Here is a 20,025-nt window from a genome sequence, read left to right as displayed (position 1 = left end):
TTAAAATTAAAAAGTGGAATAGAAGGTTGGAAAAAAAATCCATATCTTATCTGTATTTTTAAAAATATACATGTAACACATTGTGATACAAATCTAGTAAAAGTTATTTTAAAATTTACAATATCCTGGCACATATCTAATCACACAATGCTGGTCTCAAGAGACCTGGCAAGACTGGTATTGAATTTGTCATGTGATTCTAGGGAAGCATCTCTTCCTCCTAGAACTTGGCCTCCCAATCTCTGTGAATTCAGTGAATCAGACGACTCTTGCTGACAACTCTGCCTAAGGAACTCAGTGCTCACCTCTGAATCTGACTTTCTCTTCCTTATGGACAATGACTTACTGACAATATACTCTGGAGAGGGAAACTGCTCAAGAGGTCAACAAAGACTTTACTTTCACATAAAGGGTACTGATATGGTTTAGCTGTGTCCCCACCCAAATCTCATGAACTATAGCTCCCATAACCCCCACATGTCAACCTCTGTGTAAGAGTGGGTGAATCCTCCCACAAATCTCTCAACCACAGCCCAAATTCCATGACAAATTCTTTCTAGCACCTTCTTAAGTGAGACACCCCACAATTCCCCAATGTATGTGTCCTCCCTCGCCGCAACAAGTGATACAGCCAATTTGTTCAACTGTAAGTGGGTTCCTGGTGGTTTTTAGCTGGACCATTGATAGTAGTAGATATTCAAAACTTCTATTGCTATTATTAGAATTTAAAAAAAAGTATTATTCTTGTTGTTATTCATCAAGTAGGCCTAGCATATAAGGTGCATCTCTGAGGAAGTAGCTGAGATACCCATAAGAAAGCAGACTTGGAATAGGTTGCAAAAGGCCTTTTGCTTCATGGAACAGTGTGAGTTGATTCACTTACACACATACATACACACACATCTCCAAAGAGATGCTGACAAGTCTTTAGAAGGCTCCTTTGCAAAGGCAGAGAATGTGTCTGTCTTATTCACAGCTAAATCTATAGCACTCCAAAAGAAGGCAGATCAGGTCACATAGCCCATACTCAATAATAAATTTTTGCAGAAAAACAAAATGAATTCAAGCCTCTTGGGAGACCTTAACAGTTTAATTTGAATACTGATAGATCAGGTAGATAAATGTAGTTAACACATACAGAGTGCTTACTCCCTATCAGATGCCACACTAAACATTTTACATGTTTTACCTTAGCTGCCTCTTATCCCAGTTCTAGGAAGTAGATACTATAATTAACCCAATTTTATGGAGGAGAAAACGGAGACACAAAGACATTTGGTGTCTCATTGGAGACCATGCAGCTGGTGAATGCTGGAGTTGGGATTTAAATACAAGCAGTCGGATCTTAGAGTCTGTGCTCTTAATCAATACACTATGCTGCCTGTAGTCCAGAGTAAAGATATAAAGGGTACCGATATGGTTTAGCTGTGTCCCCACCCAAATCTCATGAACTGTAGCTCCCATAACCCCCACATGTCAAGGGCAGGGTCAGATGGTGATAACTGAATCATACTGTGCTCATGGTAGTGAATAAATCTCATCAGATCTGATAGTTTTATAAATGGGAGTTCCCCTGCACAAGCTCTCTTGCCTGCCACCATGTAAGATATGACTTTGCTTCTCCTATGACTTCCACCATGATTGTGAGGCCTCCCCAGCCATGTGGAGCTGTGAATCCATTAAACCTCTTTCCTTTATGAATTACCCAGTCTCAGGTATGTCTTTATTAGCAGTGTGAGAGAGGACTAATACAGGTACTAATCTACAATTAACTTTGCAGGTGTACTTGTATTGTTTGTGCCCCAAAACACAGAATGCACATTTTGTTTCTACATTAAGTATGAGGGAAAATGCTCATGGAGAACTTTTTATTGGTCATATAAATAGAGCATAACATGGAAATGATGTAGATCATATAATTCATAGCAAAATAACATCAAACACCAAAAACAGTGAGGGAGAACACAGCATCAGGAATAAAAAGGGGATGTAGGAATAGATTTAAGGACATGAAAAATTATAAAGGAGCATAATTTGTAACATTATGCCAATACATTAAAATATGTAGATGAAAAGAACTTTTTTTCTAGGTAAATACAAATTACCCAAAATGACTCAGGAGGGGTTAGATGATGAATATGCCAGCAATCATCAATGAATTTGAGAAGATAATTATCCTTCTAAAATCCATCAAGTCCAGATGGTTTCATGGGCATGTTCTATTAAACCCTCAATGAACAGATAGTTAACTTGATGATTTGAATATTCCAGAGTGTAGGAAAAAACAGAATGCTTCCAAAATCATTCTATAAAGTTACCATAACTTTGCACCAAAGCTGAATGAGAACCCTTATCCCCTAAGAAGAAAAAAGAACACAATTTTTATTTATTAATATAGATGAAATAAACCTTATATTCACATAAATAAATAATTCCAATCTAGCAGTGTATTTGTATAAAATAACATACATTAACCAAGTAGAGTTTGTTTTGAGAAATATAAAGTATTATAAAGGTGGCATTCAAATCAGTGAGAGAAGAATGGACTTTTTGAATTGGTGTTGGGACAATTGGGTTCTCATTTTTGTCAGATCCTTACCTTACCCTGTGCACAAATACAATTTCCAGATGAAATGATAAACAACAGAGCTATACATTAGTAGAACATTTAGGGAACTGTATTGTGATGCTGGTGTATGAAGCCTCCCTTGGCAAGATGGGAAATCTAGAAACCATGAATGATAAGACATGTATTTGAAACTACTTTAGAGAGAAAAACTCCATAAACAGTAGTCAGTCATCATAAATATTGGGTACTAGGAAGGTACATTTCTCTAAGTGATACTATAGACACTAAGTGATAAAGGCAACTTCTGGAACAATATTTTTGCACTTAAAAGACAAAATTGATAATCCTCCAGCAAGCTTGATTGAAAAAAATGGGAATGGAGCAACAGAAAACACAAATAAACAATATCAGCGATAAGAAGAAGGCACAGAACAGTATCAGAGATGAACATAAATAAAAGGTGACACTATTTGTAACTTTGTGCCAGAAAATTTGAAAATGCAGACGAGATGGACAATATCCTGGGAAAATATAAATTACTAAAAATGACTCAAGAAGTAGGGATTTAAAAAACATAGGGCAAATAGAACCTCTGTGTGCATATACATGTATCTAGACAAAAATGCTGGTTACTTCTGGGGAACTGATTACTGGGGAAGGACACTGCAGGGTGGGGGAGGAGGGGGCACTCACTTTCTACTTTTTTTTTGGGGAAAGCATTTTAGTTTTATTATTTTTTTTTTGTAGAGACTTTTTTTTTTTTTGTAAGTCTCACTATGTTGCCCAGGCTGGTTTTGAACTCCTGGCCTCAAGCGGTCCTCCTGCCTTGGCCTCCCAAAGCACTGGGATTTACAAGCACGAGCCACTTACTTTCTAAATACAATGCCTTATGCTTTCAATCATATACAGTAACTGTTAACTACTTTGTAAAAAGGAAACGAAGATTGTCAGCGAACGACTCCACGGGAAGCCCTGGGAATAGGTAGCGGGCAGGCAAAAGCATGGATTTGGAATGAAATCCAATGGCCATGGAACCAGCCCTGATCATCAGATTGCTCCCCAGTTTTGAGGATCACACTGGCACCCTCCTGTCTCCCTCTCTTTCCTACACTGTGGACAAACAGCCTTGAGATTCCAGGGCGTGTGTGAAGGAAAGCCGAGGAGGGCAGGGCCGCAGAAAGAACAAAGGAGACACATAAGTTCAAATCCCTGCCAGGGTCTGAGACCTGCAACGTCAGACTTTGGGAGCGTCCCTTCACTTCTCCGGACCCCAAGGGTGGCCGCGCCTGCTCCGCGCTCACCCTTGGGGAGTGTAGGAGCCCCCTGCTAAGTTGCTGAGCGAGTCGGAGCCCCAAGAACTAGGGTCGAGGGGGTGGGGCGGCAGGCGCCTCTGCCGAGGCTGCAGGTAGGCACTTCCCCACCCCCGCGGCCCCCTCCTTCCTCCTTCCTCGCAGCTCGCACACCCACACAACCCTCGCCCGTCTCGGCTGGAGAGCTGCTTTCGGAGCCAGCGGGCAGCAGCGCGTCGTCAGCCAGCACAGCCGGCCGAAGACCAAGCCGGAGGGCTGGGGCTGCGCAGAGACCTGCACACCCGCAGCGCGGAACCGGGGGCGATTCCTATCTTTCTTTCATGCTTCTTTCTTTTTCTTAAAACCAGACCAAACCAAACCCAAAACTCCCCTGTTCACACCGCAACTTGGAGGAGCGGTGGAATGATTTGAAGGAACTGACGCAGAGGTTTTATTCATGAACCTTGAAGAAGTTCTGGGCAAGTGACTCAACAGGACCCTCGGGGCCCAGAGTAGCCCCAGCTCCCGGCGCTGGTTCAGTCTGGCAGTGCCCTCTGCCAGCCAACCCGCAGCTGCAGGTAGGGGTGCGAGACGCCCCCTAATTTTGCTTTGGGAATAATAATGACACTACCCATAGCTTGGACCCAGGTGGCCTCGCTCGGCGATTGTCCCCACCAGGTAAGCGCACCCCCCAGGGGTCTGCATTGGTCACCCGGGTGGGGACCTCGAGCTCCTGAGAAGTCAGTCCATGCTGTTTAGCCACAGGCAGGAGTGGGGAACTGGTAGGACAGAGCTTGCTTTTATCACAGGAAATTGTGGGAGACGGGAATGGAAGGCGGATTTAACATTTTTTATTTTTGCATTGACGCGTGGGGATGAGATGCGTAGGGGCCTGGATTCTTGTAGGAAATGATTGCGGAGCAGGACTGGGCGATAGGTGTCTGGATTTTTGCAGGGACTGAATGGGGAGAAAGGTCGTTAATTTTTGCAGAAACCTGTGAGGAACTGGCGGTGAGAGGTTATGATCCTGAAAATGTGCAAGAAATTGTAAAAAGTAGGCATCTAGGCATTTCTGGGAAATGATGGGAGAAGCACTTACCGCCCTGGTTTCACCTGACCCCCATGCTTGGCCTTCTGGAAGATGCCCACAGACACTGGCAATAATGGACGCCGGCACACTCTGCCGGCGCGGCCGGAGCCCCGGAGTTCAGTACCTCGGACAGAGCCCGCGCCCCACAGCCCAAGGCGCACAGTGAGCGCCGAACAGCCAGGCTCCCTAGCCCCCCGCCACCGCTGCTCTCAGTTCAGGGCAGCTACGTAACACCGCCCCTAGCTCCGCGCCAGAAAGGGCTCTCGAATCGCAAAAGCAAACGTGTTCGATTTCTGATCTGCTCCTAACTGCTTCCCGTGACTGCAGAAGGAAGAGGCGGAGTGTAAAGATATCTCCCAAGCTTCCGCGAAAACTACAGCCAAACGGTGTGGCCTCCCTGGGTTTCGGAAGGTGCACCCAAACTTCCTTAAAAATCTAAAGCATTTTTTAAGCGCTTACCATGTGCCAGGGCCCCGTGCTAAGCCAGTGCACCACAAATTTGTGTCCTATGAATATCCCCACTTCACAGAGGAGAAAACTGAAGCAAGAGAGGCCGAGTAACTTGTCCAGGTATATGGAACTACCAAATGGTATGGCTGCGCTCTTAAACGCTGCCAGATTGCAGTGGTGGGAAGATATGCTTGAGTGGAATTCCCTGCGTGAAACAGTTCTGAACTTGGGGTCAGAGGAACAGAGTTTAAATCAAAGCCGTAGCACTTACAAACGTGTGCCCTTAGACAAAATTACTAAATGTGTCTGAACCTCAGATTTTAACTATCTGTAAATACTTGATAATGCTTTCCTTGCAGAAGTGTCAGGGGAGGGTGGCCAAAGACATAATACGTGTGGAAAGACCGGAAACTGGGAATTGTGGTTGGGTGTTAGGGGCTGAAAGCAGGGAGCAGGTAATTAGAAGAGAAGGAGAATCGGCGGTGAACACTTCCCTCAGCACACTTCAAGGGGGCTGGACACAGAGCGGGGCTCAGTGGGAGGAATTCTGGATGAGCTTAGTTCAGTGTGTAATAGCTTCTCAGATTTTTTAAACAGGACTTTATAGAGAGTGTGGACATACTGCCTATCATTTGATCCTTGTAACAATCTTGTTCAGTAGGCAGGACTGGGATTATTCTACTCGTTTAGCAAAATGATGCTTGCCTGAAATTACTCAGGTACTTAGGAGCAGAGCTGGGATTAGAATACAGAGCTCCCACCTCTCTAGCTTATAATCCTTTCACATGGACTGGCACATCCTCAGGAGCTTGGATTATGGGGCAGTTACAGCACTAAAGTGTATTTAGACAAGTACTATAAATACGTGACGTTGATGTTTTTTAAAACCATTTTGAAACAGCAGTTTCATATGGATCAACCTCATAAACATTTATTGATTATATTCTATTTTGTTCCACAAAGAATTTAAAGCAGTTTATAAGGCTCCACAAGATGTCAGGTTTGCATATATTCGAAGTAGTCAAGAAAGCACAGGGGAAACAAGATTAAGGCTACAGCCACAGATGGAATGAATGTAAATTATATATATTATAAAGTCCTAGAAACTTGCTCTGGTCTCTACTAGAAAGTGTATATCCAAGTCCTTTCTTGGAGGTCTAGGAACTTTGAAGATGTCTGCAAAAGTCTGTGGACTCTTCTTTTTTGTATAATTTCATCCCTTACCCTCTGTGAGATCTTCACTGTGCCAAACAAGGGATGTTTGACTGAAAATACAATGTCAGTGTGACTCGAAGAAGAGGAAATAAAGTGTATGACATTGTATCTGCACTCAGGTAATTAAGTGTTAGTTACATAATTTCTAATGGTACACGAGTACACCATACTTTAAAGTTTATATAAAAGTTTACATCCATTAGCTTATTTAGGCCTTCTAACAACTCTGAAGAGATAAGCAGCTATGAAGTGATAGGAAGGACAAAATGCTAGCATCATGATTTTATATACTATGTATTTTACTTTCATACACAAACCGGCATCCCTACACAGGCAAGTTAAGTAACCTGAATGTTTGAATTGGGCCAATTTTAAGACTACAGAGAATGACAGAGCCTTTTCAAACTGAGCAGTGAATAATCCATCTTAAAACATTCAGAGAAAATTTAAAACACAGTGCCAGCCAAGCAAGACATGACTGTGGGCTACACTGGCCGTCAGACCTTTAAATACGTAATCTTGGTCTAAACTACTCAGGCCAAGGATGTGAGACGGCATGGGAGTGAAAGACCCTGGATTCAGAGAGAGAAAAGTTTCAATCCCTTATTTAAGTTTCCTGTTTCTAAACAAGGAAGATTGAACAAGATGGTTCCTCTCAGCTTAAAAAATATAAGACATCTTTAGTTTTGGGGACAATAAAATAATCAAAGGACTTCAGGACAAAGATAGCAAACATTTACATCTACTTATTGCCTCCATGAAGGAGGCATCATTTTAATTTTTGACACTGGTGATATTTTAATCTTCAGTATTTCCTCTCCAGCCCCTGTGCCATTGGAAAATATATTGGCCATCGTTATAATGGAAATGCGTCCAACAGAAAACAGCCCAGAGAGGTGAAAGTTATGGCAGGGGTGGAGTGGGGGTGGAGGGTTGGTGGGTAGAGACAAGGAGGACAGCAAGGGAGGAACCAGGCAAACTTTGCTCACTTCTCAGTTTACTCTTCTTATGATACACATGAAAAAAACCCACATTATGTTTGCTACTTTTTTAAGACAAAAATATTCTGCCCAGAGCAGCCAAAGTGGATGGGATTTCAACATTTTTTAGGAATGCATCAGCTTTTTTCAATCCAGATTGTTTCTTTTCTCTCCAATAAGCTTAGAGATCCTGTAAATCACTTAATAGTTCTAGTATTCCAATTGAACAATGAGATCACTTGGACACAGGAAGGGGATTATCACACACTGGGTCCTATTTGTTGGGAGGCGGATAGCAATAGGAAATATACCTAATGTAAATGATGAGTTAATGGGCACAGCACACCAACATGGCACATACATACATATGTAACAAACCTACACGTTGTGCACATGTACCCTAGAACTTAAAGTATAATAAAAAATAGTTCTAGTATTCCATGTTTTTAATATTTATTCACTTTGATGCATAATAGTAAATTTTCAAATTAAGGTAAATTAGATTTTGGTTGACACTTTTGTCGAATGGACCGCTATTCAGTTCTACCTTTCAAACATCTCTCCAGCTTGAGTCTTTCTCTATCTCCCGGCTGTGCTGTTTCTGATCCTCTTCATCTCTCAGAGGCTCCTAGGTGATCCCCAAGCCTCCCAATCCATCTCCCACACTGTGGCCAATGATCATGTCATTCTCTTCCTTAAAATTCTTTATTGGTTCCCTATTTCCACATAACAAACATCAAACTGCAGGACAACGCTACAAGGAACTTGGAATCTGATTTCTGCAGACCTCCCTGTATTTGCTTACTCCGTCAGTGCACTTCCCAACCACCACCATGCACTAACCATCAAGTTCTTGAAATGTCCATGTCCTGTTACTTTTTGCCTTTGAACTTGTACTTACGCCTGAGTGTAAGGACTTCCCCCTTTTGGTTCAACAAATTTCCACTCATGTTTTTCAAGTACTGGCTCAGTTTTATTCTCTTTGTGAGCCCTTTCCTAATCTCCACCCCGAGTCCCTCCTGGCACTCACATCTCCTTGTTTTATATTTGTCTTCCATTCCGGGACTTATTAATTACTTTGCACTACAATTACGTCATGTAGAGGCTAAGAATGTGGACTTTGGGGTTAGACTGCTTGGATCTGAATTCTAGCTCCACAACATATTGCGTGGGTGATTTGAGGTAAGTGACTTTACCTTCCTGAGACTCAGTTTCATTTTTTATAAAATGGGGATAATAATAGTATCCACCTCATAGTATTACTGTAAAGATTAAATGACACAATGCATATAAAGTGTCCAGCACATTGCTTGGCACATGGCAAGCATACCATAAATGTTTATTACTGTCATTAAAATATACATCCACCTTCCTACTAAATAGTAAATTACTTAGCAGCCATTCCTGAATTTTATACCTCTTTATCCTTAACACCTAGCCTGGAGTAGGTAATCGATATATGTTTGATCATGAATGAATGAGCAAGTAGATAGTTGATATGTTTGATCATGAATGAATGAATGAGCAAGTAATGCCAGTGTTTTAGTCAAGGTTTACTTGCTTATAAGTAACAGAAGTTAATTCAAGCTACCATAAACAAAAACATGCTGACTTATTGGAAGTCTTCTAAGGTGTTCATGGACTCCAAAGACAGTTGAAACTTCAGAGGATAGAGGAAAAGTACTCTCTTCCTGCCTCTCATCTCAGCGTCTTGGTGTGGTTACTTCATTTACTTCATTCTTCTTCCTCTGCACGTCACCTTTTCTGCTTCTCTGCCCTTGTGGCTAACCCACAAATGCTACTCTTACATCCAGAGTTCTCTACAAACAGCCCAGCATAACTGGTGTTTCTCAGTCTCAATTTCAAAATCCACCCAAGGTTGAGTCAGCCCTGCACATGGGGCAGGTCAAATAATATAAACCATCAGCCTCACTCTGTGTGCGGGGGAGGGCAGGGATAATATCAGAAAGAAAGAGTCACTGTAGCTTGTGAGAGTCAGAGTCATTCATTGATTCCTGAATGACCACGGGCAAGTCACTTCTTCACTCTTGACTTCAGTTTCCTCATCTGTGAAATGGTAGAAAAACCTTCCTGACAGGGCATTTCATGGTTCATGGGAGGCAGTTAACATCAGTCTGGAGCAAAAACATACGTATTAATAGTTTATTGGGCTATAAACCCTGGGGAGTAGGAATGAAGGAAAATGAAAAGTGACGCAAAGGAGGAGAAAGAGCAAATACAAGGGAATACATTTATTGAGCTAGCCACAGATTCATGGCAAATGTGCTGATTATTCTGTCTTATGGAAATTGTATAATCTATTGCATCTTGGAACAGGCAATTGGGTGAGGAGAGGGAGAAGCGTTTATGTAACATCTCTTTCCCATCCTCTGTTTTCTATTGGTCAACATCTGTTCTACAAAGGGTTACTCCCTCATACTTATTGGTTGAGTAACCTGGTTTTTCCAGGCAACTGCTGGAGAAAGTCAGGACAGGGTCAGTTTCTTCTGGTCAGCAGAAACCAGGTATGGGAGTTCACCATTTGTAGCAGACAACAGCAGCAGTGACCTGACACTAAGACTGTGGGAAAGGTTTGAACTTTGCTAAGACCATTCAGGCAAGAAAGCAAGGTGAGTGTATAACACGCAGAGGCAGGGAAAGTAGGCATGGCTATGCATATCTGGCATGATGCGTGAATTTAGTCTGCCATAATTTGTAAGGCTATTGTCAACTGAGGCCATGTAAACAGCAGTCTTTTAAGCCCAGTATTCTTTTTTTTTTTGAGATGGAGTTCCTCTCTTTTTGCCCAGGCTGGAGTGCAATGGCACGATCTCGGCTAACTGCAACCTCTGCCTCCCGGGTTCAAGTGATTCTCCTGCCTCAGTCTTCAGAGTAGCTGGGATTGCAAGCGTGTGCCACCACACCCGGCTAATTTTTGTATTTTTGGTAGAGATGGGGTTTCACTACGTTGGCCAGCTGGTCTCAAACTCCTGACCTCAGGTGATCCACCCGCCTTGGCCTCCCAACGCGCTGGGATTACAGGCGTGAGCCACCGTGCCTGGCCAAGCCCAGTAATCTTAAAATGAAAAGTGTACGATTATTGCAGCATGCTAACAGTTAACGTTAGCCTGGCACATTTTATCTGGGCTACAAGAGTGAGGTAAGCACCTGATTCTGTCCTCAGACAAAGCTCTTGTATTTCATCATTTAAGGAATTTCAGATGGGAGGCCCACAGTGAAAAAAATGACAACTTGCAAAAGAACTCACTGACCACACAGAATGTTATGCCTATTGGTGGGCTAGATATAAATATTCCAGACCACAGAAAAGAACCTGGATGCCTTTTCTGCAACCTGATGCCTCCTTAGGTGCTGAAGGGGAAGAGTTAAAATAGGGACAAAACCTGAGCATAGGGGAGGAGGAGGCCACTGATTCCAACTGAAGAGAGAGAAGGATTCTCCTACATACACCATATTTCTTCCATTTCTTTCTTCTTTGCCTCCTTTCCTGCCTCTCTTCCTCCCTCTCTTGACTCTGAGCTAGACTAGAGGTGATTTGCACCGCATGTAACATAAAAGGTAACCCAATTATCCATCTGTCTTCCTTCCCACCTTCCTTTCCTTCTTTTTCTCCTTTCTTCCATCTTTTCCTTTATCCTACTTTCTAATTATCACACAACTAAGAAGGGAGAAAAGACAGTATTTCTAGTTTGAGGGGTGCAGGGGGCTCTGTGGAGGGGGCTGACCCAGGTGATTAACAAGACTGATACTCAAAGGAAGTTGCAAAGAATTAAGGAACACAGGGGATGTGGCATCTAGTTTTGTATATGTATGTGTGTGTTTTCATATGTATGTGTGTGTGTGTGCATGCACGTGTGAAAGAGAAAAAGAGAGAGAGCATATACAAATATGGTGTATAGCATTCCAGAATATGAAGATATTACATTTTCTTTATCTATTTTCTCCTCCTCCTCCTCCTCTTCTTCTTCTTCTTCCTTCTCCTCCTCTTCTTCCTCCTCCTCCTCTTCTTCTTCTTCTTCTTCCTCTTCTTCCCCTCCTTCCCCTCCCTCCCCTCCTTCTCCTTCTCCTTCTTCTTCTTCTTGAGATGGAGTCTCACTCTGTCACCCAGGCTGGAGTGCAGTGGTGTGATCATAGCTCACTGCAGTCTCGAACTCCTGGGCTCCAGTGATCCACCAGCCTCAGCCTCCTCAGAAGCTAGGCCTATATGCGCAAGCCATGACACCCAGCATTTTTTTTTTGGTAGAGGCAGAGTCTCACTATGTTGCCTCAGCTGGTCTCAACCTCCTGGTCTCAAGTGATCCTCCTTGGCTTCCCAAATTGCTGGGATTACACTTGTGAGCCATCATGCCCAGCTTATTTTCTTCTTGATGGGTTGTTTCCAGTTTTCGTCTTTTATGAATAGGGCTGCTGATGTCTTTTGGTACACATACTAGTTTATTCTCTAATATTGCTACACTTGGCCCAGGCTCTGGGTGTTTCTTCCACTGGTCTCACCTGGATTCTCTAATGCAGTTGCAATCCTCCAGGGGCTGGCTGGAGCTGGCTGGGCTGAGATTGTCTCACTCACATTCTTGCAGTTAGTTGGGGCTACCAGCTAAAACTTCCTGTGCCCTTCCTGGTAGGTATTCCAGACTTCTTTACATAGCAGCTGAGTTCCAAGATAGCAAACTTGGAAGCTGCAAGGCCTACTCAGGCTTTGCCTTGGAAGTCACACAGTTACATTTTATGGCTGAAAGTGAGACACAAGGCTGACTCCTAGTGTACATACGAGGATGGGAGGACCTCATGGCCATTGTTTGCAAACTATCACAGGTGTAAACCTAGGCATGGAATTACTGTGTCCGAGTGTGGGCTTTGATTCAGTCTAGTTCAATTTATTTATACTACCAACAGGTTCCTGTTGCTTCCTGTCTGCATGCCTCTTGGTATTGTCAGTCTGTCTAATTTTAGCCATTCTAAAATGGTATTTTGTTTTACTTTAATTTGATTTTCCTTGAGTACTAATAAGGCTGGGTATCTTTTTATGTACTTATTGGTCATTTGTATATCCTCTTTTGGAGGAAGTGATTTGTAGGAGTTCTTTATATAGTCTGATGATGAGTCACTGTAATTTCACTCAACCCTCCCTCTTTGATCTTGAGTGATTTTCCTCTTGAGTACAAAGGAAGTAACATTTGAGCTGAAGTTTGGGGGATGATGAATAATTAAAGAAGAGCAGGGAGGCCTTATAGTTAGAAACATGAACAGTGCCAAGAGGAAAAACACATGAAGAATGGTGCATTTGAGAAATGAGATTTGAAGATAGAATGTGAAGAAGACTGGAGTGGCAGGGAATGAGTCTAGAGAGGTAGACTGAGGCCAGGAGAAGAAGGACCCCTTTGATGAAATGGAAAGAAGCATGCCTTCTCTGGACATTCCACTCATTTATCTAGTCTTTGGAAATTCTATTTCAAATCTCCAGAGTTCGAGACTGAAAAGCTTATTGATGCATATGGCTTTAACACAGCAATGGTGTGTAGGACCACAGAGGAGTAAAAATAATTAAAATTGACAGAAAGAGAAGAGAGAGAAAGACCATCACACACACACACACACACACACAGATCAGTGGGAGAATGAAGAAGACAGAAAGGAAATGGAGAGACAGAAATGGAGACTTGTTGTCAATGTATTTAATAACCACACAGTGCCCTCGAATGGTGGTAGTTTTGCAGGAAATCTAGCAGAACACATAAACACAACAACATCAGACTCATGTAGTTATCAGAACAATGCATTTGAAGAAGCAGAAAGATACACACTAGACTCTTAGCCGTGGTTACTTCTGAAGAGGAGAGAGTTTTCAAGGAGGAGTGGGGGATGAATAAAGGAGACCTCTTCCTCTTTATATACTTACATGTAGTTTATTTTAATAGCAAGTATCTATTCACATATTAATTTTTCAAAGGCATATATATCCATCTCTCAACTTCAACCAGGAAAAGCTTTTGCCTTCCAACTTAATAGAGTAATATAAATAAATAAATAAGTGATCAGGTGAATAGCGTAAGAGAAAGAATGATGTGAATCAGATGAGGAGGAAACTCAGGCATTGTGGCAGGTAGACCACATGAGCCATCTGCTCATTAGGAGCCTGGAGGCACAAAAAGCCCATGTGAAGGTGCTGTACTGGCAGAGACATGGCCAGTGTGGTACCCGTGGACTGGCAGAGCATCAAGACTGGGACACCTACCTCTTCTTATTTGTGAAGGGCCCCTCAAGCAACACATAGGTTGAAGATTTTGAGTCCAGGAATTAGGGAACTGATAAAAAAATCAAAATAGAAAACTCAGGTTTGACAAACCTCAGCTGAGAAAACTTTGGTCTGAGCTTTATTTCCTAACATTTGTGAGCAAAAATGCAATCCCCTTCTCCATTCTCTGTCTCCTATCAGTTCAACCAGAGAGAAGGGAATAGCATGGCATTATTCTGAATAAGGAGAATATGAATTTTGACATGTGCTGGAAAAGTGAGGACTACAACCTGGAAAAGGATAACTAGATTGATTTTGTTTTACAATTGTTTTCACTGTCCCTACCCCATCAACCCCCATTACAATAATCATACATATTTATTTTGGGAAAACTGCAAAAAGAAGAATATGAAACCACTCATAATCCCACTGCCTAGAATAAGGATGAACATTTTGGTGTGTTTCCTAATAGTCTTTTTGATGCACACCAATAACAACACATGAAACAATTATTTATGAGGCGACTTGTTCATTACATGTGAGTCATTGCTAAATACTGAGGACACAGCAGTGAAGAAAATAATTCAAACCTTTTTCTAAGGAATGTAGAGTTCTACATTTGTGGTAAGTGCTGTGCAGTCAACACAATAACATCTTGCATTTAAACAAATATTTACTCTATGCTAGGCATTATGTTAACTGCTTTTCATGTGGATGTTTTATACATACGCTCTTAGGCAGTCTTTACAATGACCCTGTGAGGTAGGTTACTACTATCCCCCCTCCCACTGTGACACATTATTACAGACACAGAAACTAACTCAGCAATGTTAGATAAGTTGGCCAAGTCAATATAAGTTGGGATCAGGTTGGGATATGACTGTACCCAGACCCTGTAATAAGCATGCTGCACAGATCTGCTATAAAATATATAACATTTGTTCCCTCTTCTTCCTTTGCTAGGTTTGATTGCTACTGTGGCATAGGTACTCTAAACTGTAGCCAATATGATGGATGATGACACTGAATTAAGGACTGATGGAAACTCTTTGTTAAAGGCTGTGTGGCTGGGGAGGCTCAGGTTGACCAGACTGCTGTTGGAAGGGGGAGCTTATATCAATGAAAGCAATGACAAAGGCGAAACAGCTCTCATGGTGGCATGCATCACCAAGCATGTGGACCAGCAAAGCATCAGCAAGTCCAAGATGGTGAAGTACCTGCTGGACAACAGGGCAGACCCCAATATCCAAGATAAGTCTGGCAAGACTGCCCTCATCCACGCCTGTATCAGAAGAGCCGGGGGAGAAGTGGTCTCCTTATTACTGGAGAATGGAGCAGACCCCAGCCTTGAGGATCGCACTGGGGCTTCGGCTCTGGTTTATGCAATAAATGCAGATGACAAGGATGCATTGAAACATCTCCTTGATGCCTGCAAAGCCAAAGGGAAGGAGGTGATTATTATAACAACAGATAAATCGTCTTCAGGCACCAAAACCACCAAACAGTATCTTAATGTCCCTCCTTCACCCAAAGTAGAAGACAGGCACTCACCTCCACTGTATGCATCTCCCTCTGACATAGAACTGAAGTCTCCAGGCCTGGACTCTCCACTCACTGAGAAGGAAGATGACTTCTTCAGCCTCCAAGCAGGGCATCCAAGCAGTTGTAACACCTCCAAGGCTGTTAATGAGCCTGGGTCACCCACTAGGAAAGTCAGTAATCTCAAAAGGGCCCGTTTGCCCCAACTGAAGAGGCTCCAATCTGAACCTTGGGGCCTGATCGCGCCCTCGGTGCTGGCAGCTTCGACGCGTCAGGATGAGACCCATGGTGCCAGCACAGAAAACGAGGTCATCAAGAGCATCAGTGACGTGTCCTTCCCTAAAAGGGGGCCCCTCTCCAGAACCAACAGTATCGATAGCAAAGACCCCACCCTCTTTCACACAGTCACAGAGCAGGTTCTGAAGATTCCAGTCTCTTCAGCACCGGCATCCTGGAAAGCAGCCTATGAAAAAGGTCAGGCTCCCCACCCGCGTCTGGCCAGGAGAGGAACTCTGCCTGTTGACCAAGAGAAATGTGGTATGGGTCCATTAGGACCATCTGCTCTCAAAGAGCCAGCATCCCTCAAATGGCTGGAAAATGACCTCTACGACTTAGATTTACAGCCAGGGCCTGATCCTCCCAACTCCATTTCCCTTGAATCTGGCAAAGGACCTTTAGATAGAAAGAAGCTCAACAGCTCTCACTTGTCTCTTTTCCACGGCTCTCGGGAGTCCCTGGACACTGTACCTAGCACATCCCCCAGCTCAGCACGCCGCAGGCCACCACATCTTCTAGAACGACGAGGTTCTGGAACTCTGCTCCTTGATCGTATTTCTCACACTAGGCCTGGCTTCCTGCCGCCTTTAAATGTGAATCTGAACCCACCTATTCCAGATATTAGATCTAGCAGCAAACCTTCTTCCCCTCTTACTAGTGGCTTAAAATCTATGGTTCCTGTTGCTCCAAGTTCACCAAAGAGAGTTGACTTAAGAAGTAAAAAGAAGCTCCTCAGAAGGCATTCTATGCAAATCGAACAAATGAAGCAGCTGTCTGATTTTGAAGAAATCATGACCTAGAAGCTTTAGAAAGGCTTAAAATAATCAATATAGTTTACGGAAGGGACTACGGATGAGACTGCTTCCTGATCATTCCTTAATGTTGAAGTGTGGCCACTTCAGAAGATATAAAAGCAGAATGCTGCTTCACTTCTGAGAATAATCCCTGGGTTTTTAAAGGCCTACTTGAAAAGAACTCACGATAATTGGGTTTTAAAGATAAATTTTTAAAAATTCTGCAAAGGAAGAAAGCCTTTGGAGTTCAGCGGTAACATAGCAAGTACAATGATCTAAGCTGAGGACATCAGTAATTTTCTATCAGACAAACAGAAAACAAGAATTTAAATCAGGAGGTAGTATTTGGAGTATGTCATTTGTAATAAATCTATAAAGTGCCTACATAGAAAATGAGGCTTTAACATTTGTTAGAATGTACAAAAGCCCCAAACCACCCCTCAGTGACTAAATCTGGGTGTCTGGGTTCTATCTGATGGAGTAGAAGCAGAACTCCCCCATGGAAGAGGCTCTGGCCTGTGGGTCCTGGCTCTGATTCTGTCAGGGCACTGTAATTCGTGGTGTGGTTGAACTCATTCAGCAATCCAGTAATATATTTTGTTCACATACTAATTTGTATGTGCTCTGAGTACCCAAATATCCCATCTATGTGGCCCCTGAATTATGATATGTCATGGTAGCTTATGCCTTAGAGACAAATCTTGCTCCAGAAATGAAACTTTCCCAAGATCCCTCCCCTGACACAGGCTCTTGTGTTGAAATCTTGTGAAAAACAGTCAAAGTTAACTAACTTGGAGTTGAATGTGATACAATTATAGATTACAGATATAAGGAGCATTTTCGTATTATTCTTAAAACTCGACGAGATCTACCCAAACCAGAATGATAACTGAGGAGGGGTTGTGCATAGATTAAATGGTAAAGTGGGTGGTTCTCAGGTGAGAAGCAGTGAGGACAATTCACTTTGCAGCCTAAAAATTTTAGGGGATGCAAACTATCATTTCCCCTTCAGTCATCTAGATAATTGAAGACAAATGTGGTTTCTTCTCTTTCTGAACTATCTAGGTGAGAGGAGATTTGTAGAAATAACCTGCACAACCCTTTTAGGCTGCTTTGAGCAAACCCAAGAAGGAAAGCAGAGACTTAGCACATTTGGTATAATGTAGCCATATCTTAGATGAATATATTTTTGGTTATTTCCATTTATGTTTCCTCTTGTGCTGCTGAGATCTATTTGCTCTATGGTTAAAAAGTTCAATAGTTCCTGAGGACAGCATCATGTAGAGGAAAGAGTAAGGGCTTTGAGTTTGATATATTTGGGTTTGCATACCAGTCTGATCATTTACCGGCTGTATGACCTTGAGCAAGCAGCTTAACTTCTCTGTGTCTCTGTTCCCTCATCTGTAAAACAGGATTACTAATGCTACACCTTATAAGGTTGTGGTGAAAATTAAATGACACAATGTATGAAAGTGCCTGCCATTGTGCCTGGCACAGGTAGAAGTCACTGAAAAAGAAGTAGCTAATTTTAATGTATTTCTTGAGATTGCTGAAGCAGTATCTCAAATAATACACATGCTACACAAAATGGAATAAAGTTTCTCTGGAAAAGTTCAAGTATCTCCATGAGATCCCCAGTTATTTTTATAAGTACTGATCTCTAAACTCATGTGTAAAGTAAAAAATTCTGCTACATAAACTCTACATATTATACAATTTTTCTATAACTACATTTGCTAGAAATTTATCTGAATATTCCAAACAAAAGTGTTAATGATGGTTAAACAAAACAGACTTGGAGTTGTTTGGAGGGCTATCTGTGCTGTGTGTCATAGGATGTTTAGCAGCGTCTCTGGCCTCCACTCACTAGATAGCAGTAACACCCTCTCCCCAGTTGTGACAACCAAAAATGTCTCTAGACAAGGCCAGATGTCTCCCGGGTGCATCACCTCCGTTGATCTCCACTGCTAGACCTATCGTATACGTCAAGAACAACAAAGCTGTATGGAAATGTGAGTGTTGACTGGCCAGCTAATCCCTCCTGTTAACTTAAGACAATTCAAATTGTGCTTTAGTAAGATGACTAATCAATACTAGTGTTGGGCCTTCAAGATTCTTGGCCAACACACTCCAACATGGGGCTAATGGTCTCATACTTTGTAGGAAGGGAAGAAAATAAGAAAAGCACACAAATTAGCAAAAATCTATAGCTCATGAATGTGGTTTAGTGTGGACAACTCTGTTATTTTCAGAACCATTTAATCATTAATAATTCTTACCAAGTAGAAGCTATCCCGGGCAAAGAAACAACTTTCTAGTGCATTAAAAAGAGAATCATACGACAACCATCATTCTCAGCAGCTCATTAAATGTAAACACACACATGCACACACACACAGAGAACACATTTTCCATACTTTTCCAGCTGTTGTTAGTGTCAGTTAAAACTGACCTCTGGTGGTAGTATCCAGCTGTGAGTTTAGCAAGACACTGCATCGCAGCAATTTTTTTTCTAAACCTTTAGCTAAGATTTGGAAACCCAATATTTCCTAAGTAGTGAATGTGGTCCATTTATAGTAATTAGCTTAGGTGAAACACCAAACATGATGAGTTGCTCATTCAGGATAGCCAGTCCATTGCACAAATGTGTAATATCAGGTACTCTCATGCCACTCATTGCCTGCATCAGTCAGTCATGACCTTTGCATCAGCCTTTCAATAGACAGTCATCAGGATAGTATCTTATCTCATCACTACTTGACGATGAGTTAGCTGAATTAGACTGTTCTATACCAGTACAACAACCAAAATACTTTCTCATAGATTATGCATACATATGCAATTTTGTCCATGTCAATGAACCTCATAAGAATGCTTTTTAAAAGTATATTTTAGATTCAAACATGCTTTCTAGATCAGAGGTTAGCTTGTCGTTTTGGAATCCTGGAGTCACTTACAAGTTAGCTGCAAACTATAGTTTTAGTTTCAGTAATTCAACTGCTTAAGTGTTTCTGGACTGTTTATCAAAATATATTACAGAATGTGAGACTAAAGTTTAAAGTCTGGACCTTTGGTTTAATTTCTAGACATTCCAAAGCTTTTTTTTTTCTTTTTAAAAAACCCATTGTCAACTCTCTTAGAACTTCATCAAGTAAATGGTACCCTGCAAATGTAGGTTGTGTCTGACCTTCCTCCTTTTTGTGTGTTGGTGCCTCAGATGTATCATGTGCTGCTTGAACTGATTCTCTACAGTGTTCAATCCTAGTCTCAAGCTGATGATGTGCTCAGAGATGTATCAAAATCCACGTAATGACACCATTTAGATGTTTCTAATATGTCAATAAATTATATATTGCAATCCTTCAATAGTATTTTCCACTTTTTCTCAGTGCAATCTCAAGTATTACCTTTTCCTTAAGATGAATTGACATGACTGCCTAGTAACATCAACTAAACACCAAATATTTTATGAACACATAATTTACAAAATTAGATTTTAATCAGACAAGCATTATGGTATCTCTCCTGGTTAAAAAAAGCACATTCCAATGAATGAGAAGGTGCATTGCC

At 42.0% G+C, this 20,025-nt stretch overlaps 1 protein-coding gene across 1 annotated transcript; it reads left to right on the top strand.

The window, feature by feature from the left end:
* The first annotated feature begins 14,853 nt into the window (after positions 1 to 14,853).
* ANKRD34C (ankyrin repeat domain 34C) lies at positions 14,854 to 17,058 on the top strand. The gene has a single exon (XM_033189251.1). The coding sequence runs from the start codon at positions 14,854 to 14,856 to the stop codon at positions 16,459 to 16,461; it is 1,608 nt and encodes a 535-aa protein (XP_033045142.1). The 3' UTR covers positions 16,462 to 17,058.
* Positions 17,059 to 20,025: the final 2,967 nt, after the last annotated feature.

This window comes from Trachypithecus francoisi, unplaced genomic scaffold, assembly GCF_009764315.1.
Source record: "Trachypithecus francoisi isolate TF-2019V2 unplaced genomic scaffold, Tfra_2.0 Lachesis_group3, whole genome shotgun sequence".
Classification (NCBI taxonomy): domain Eukaryota; kingdom Metazoa; phylum Chordata; class Mammalia; order Primates; family Cercopithecidae; genus Trachypithecus; species Trachypithecus francoisi.
The sequence above is the reverse complement of the archived record's forward strand: the minus strand, read 5'-3'. Positions and strand labels throughout refer to the sequence as shown.

Coding starts and splice junctions, on each gene's coding strand:
- ANKRD34C (XM_033189251.1), top strand. CDS start 14,854: ATGATGGATGATGACACTGAATTAAGGACTGATGGAAACTCTTTGTTA.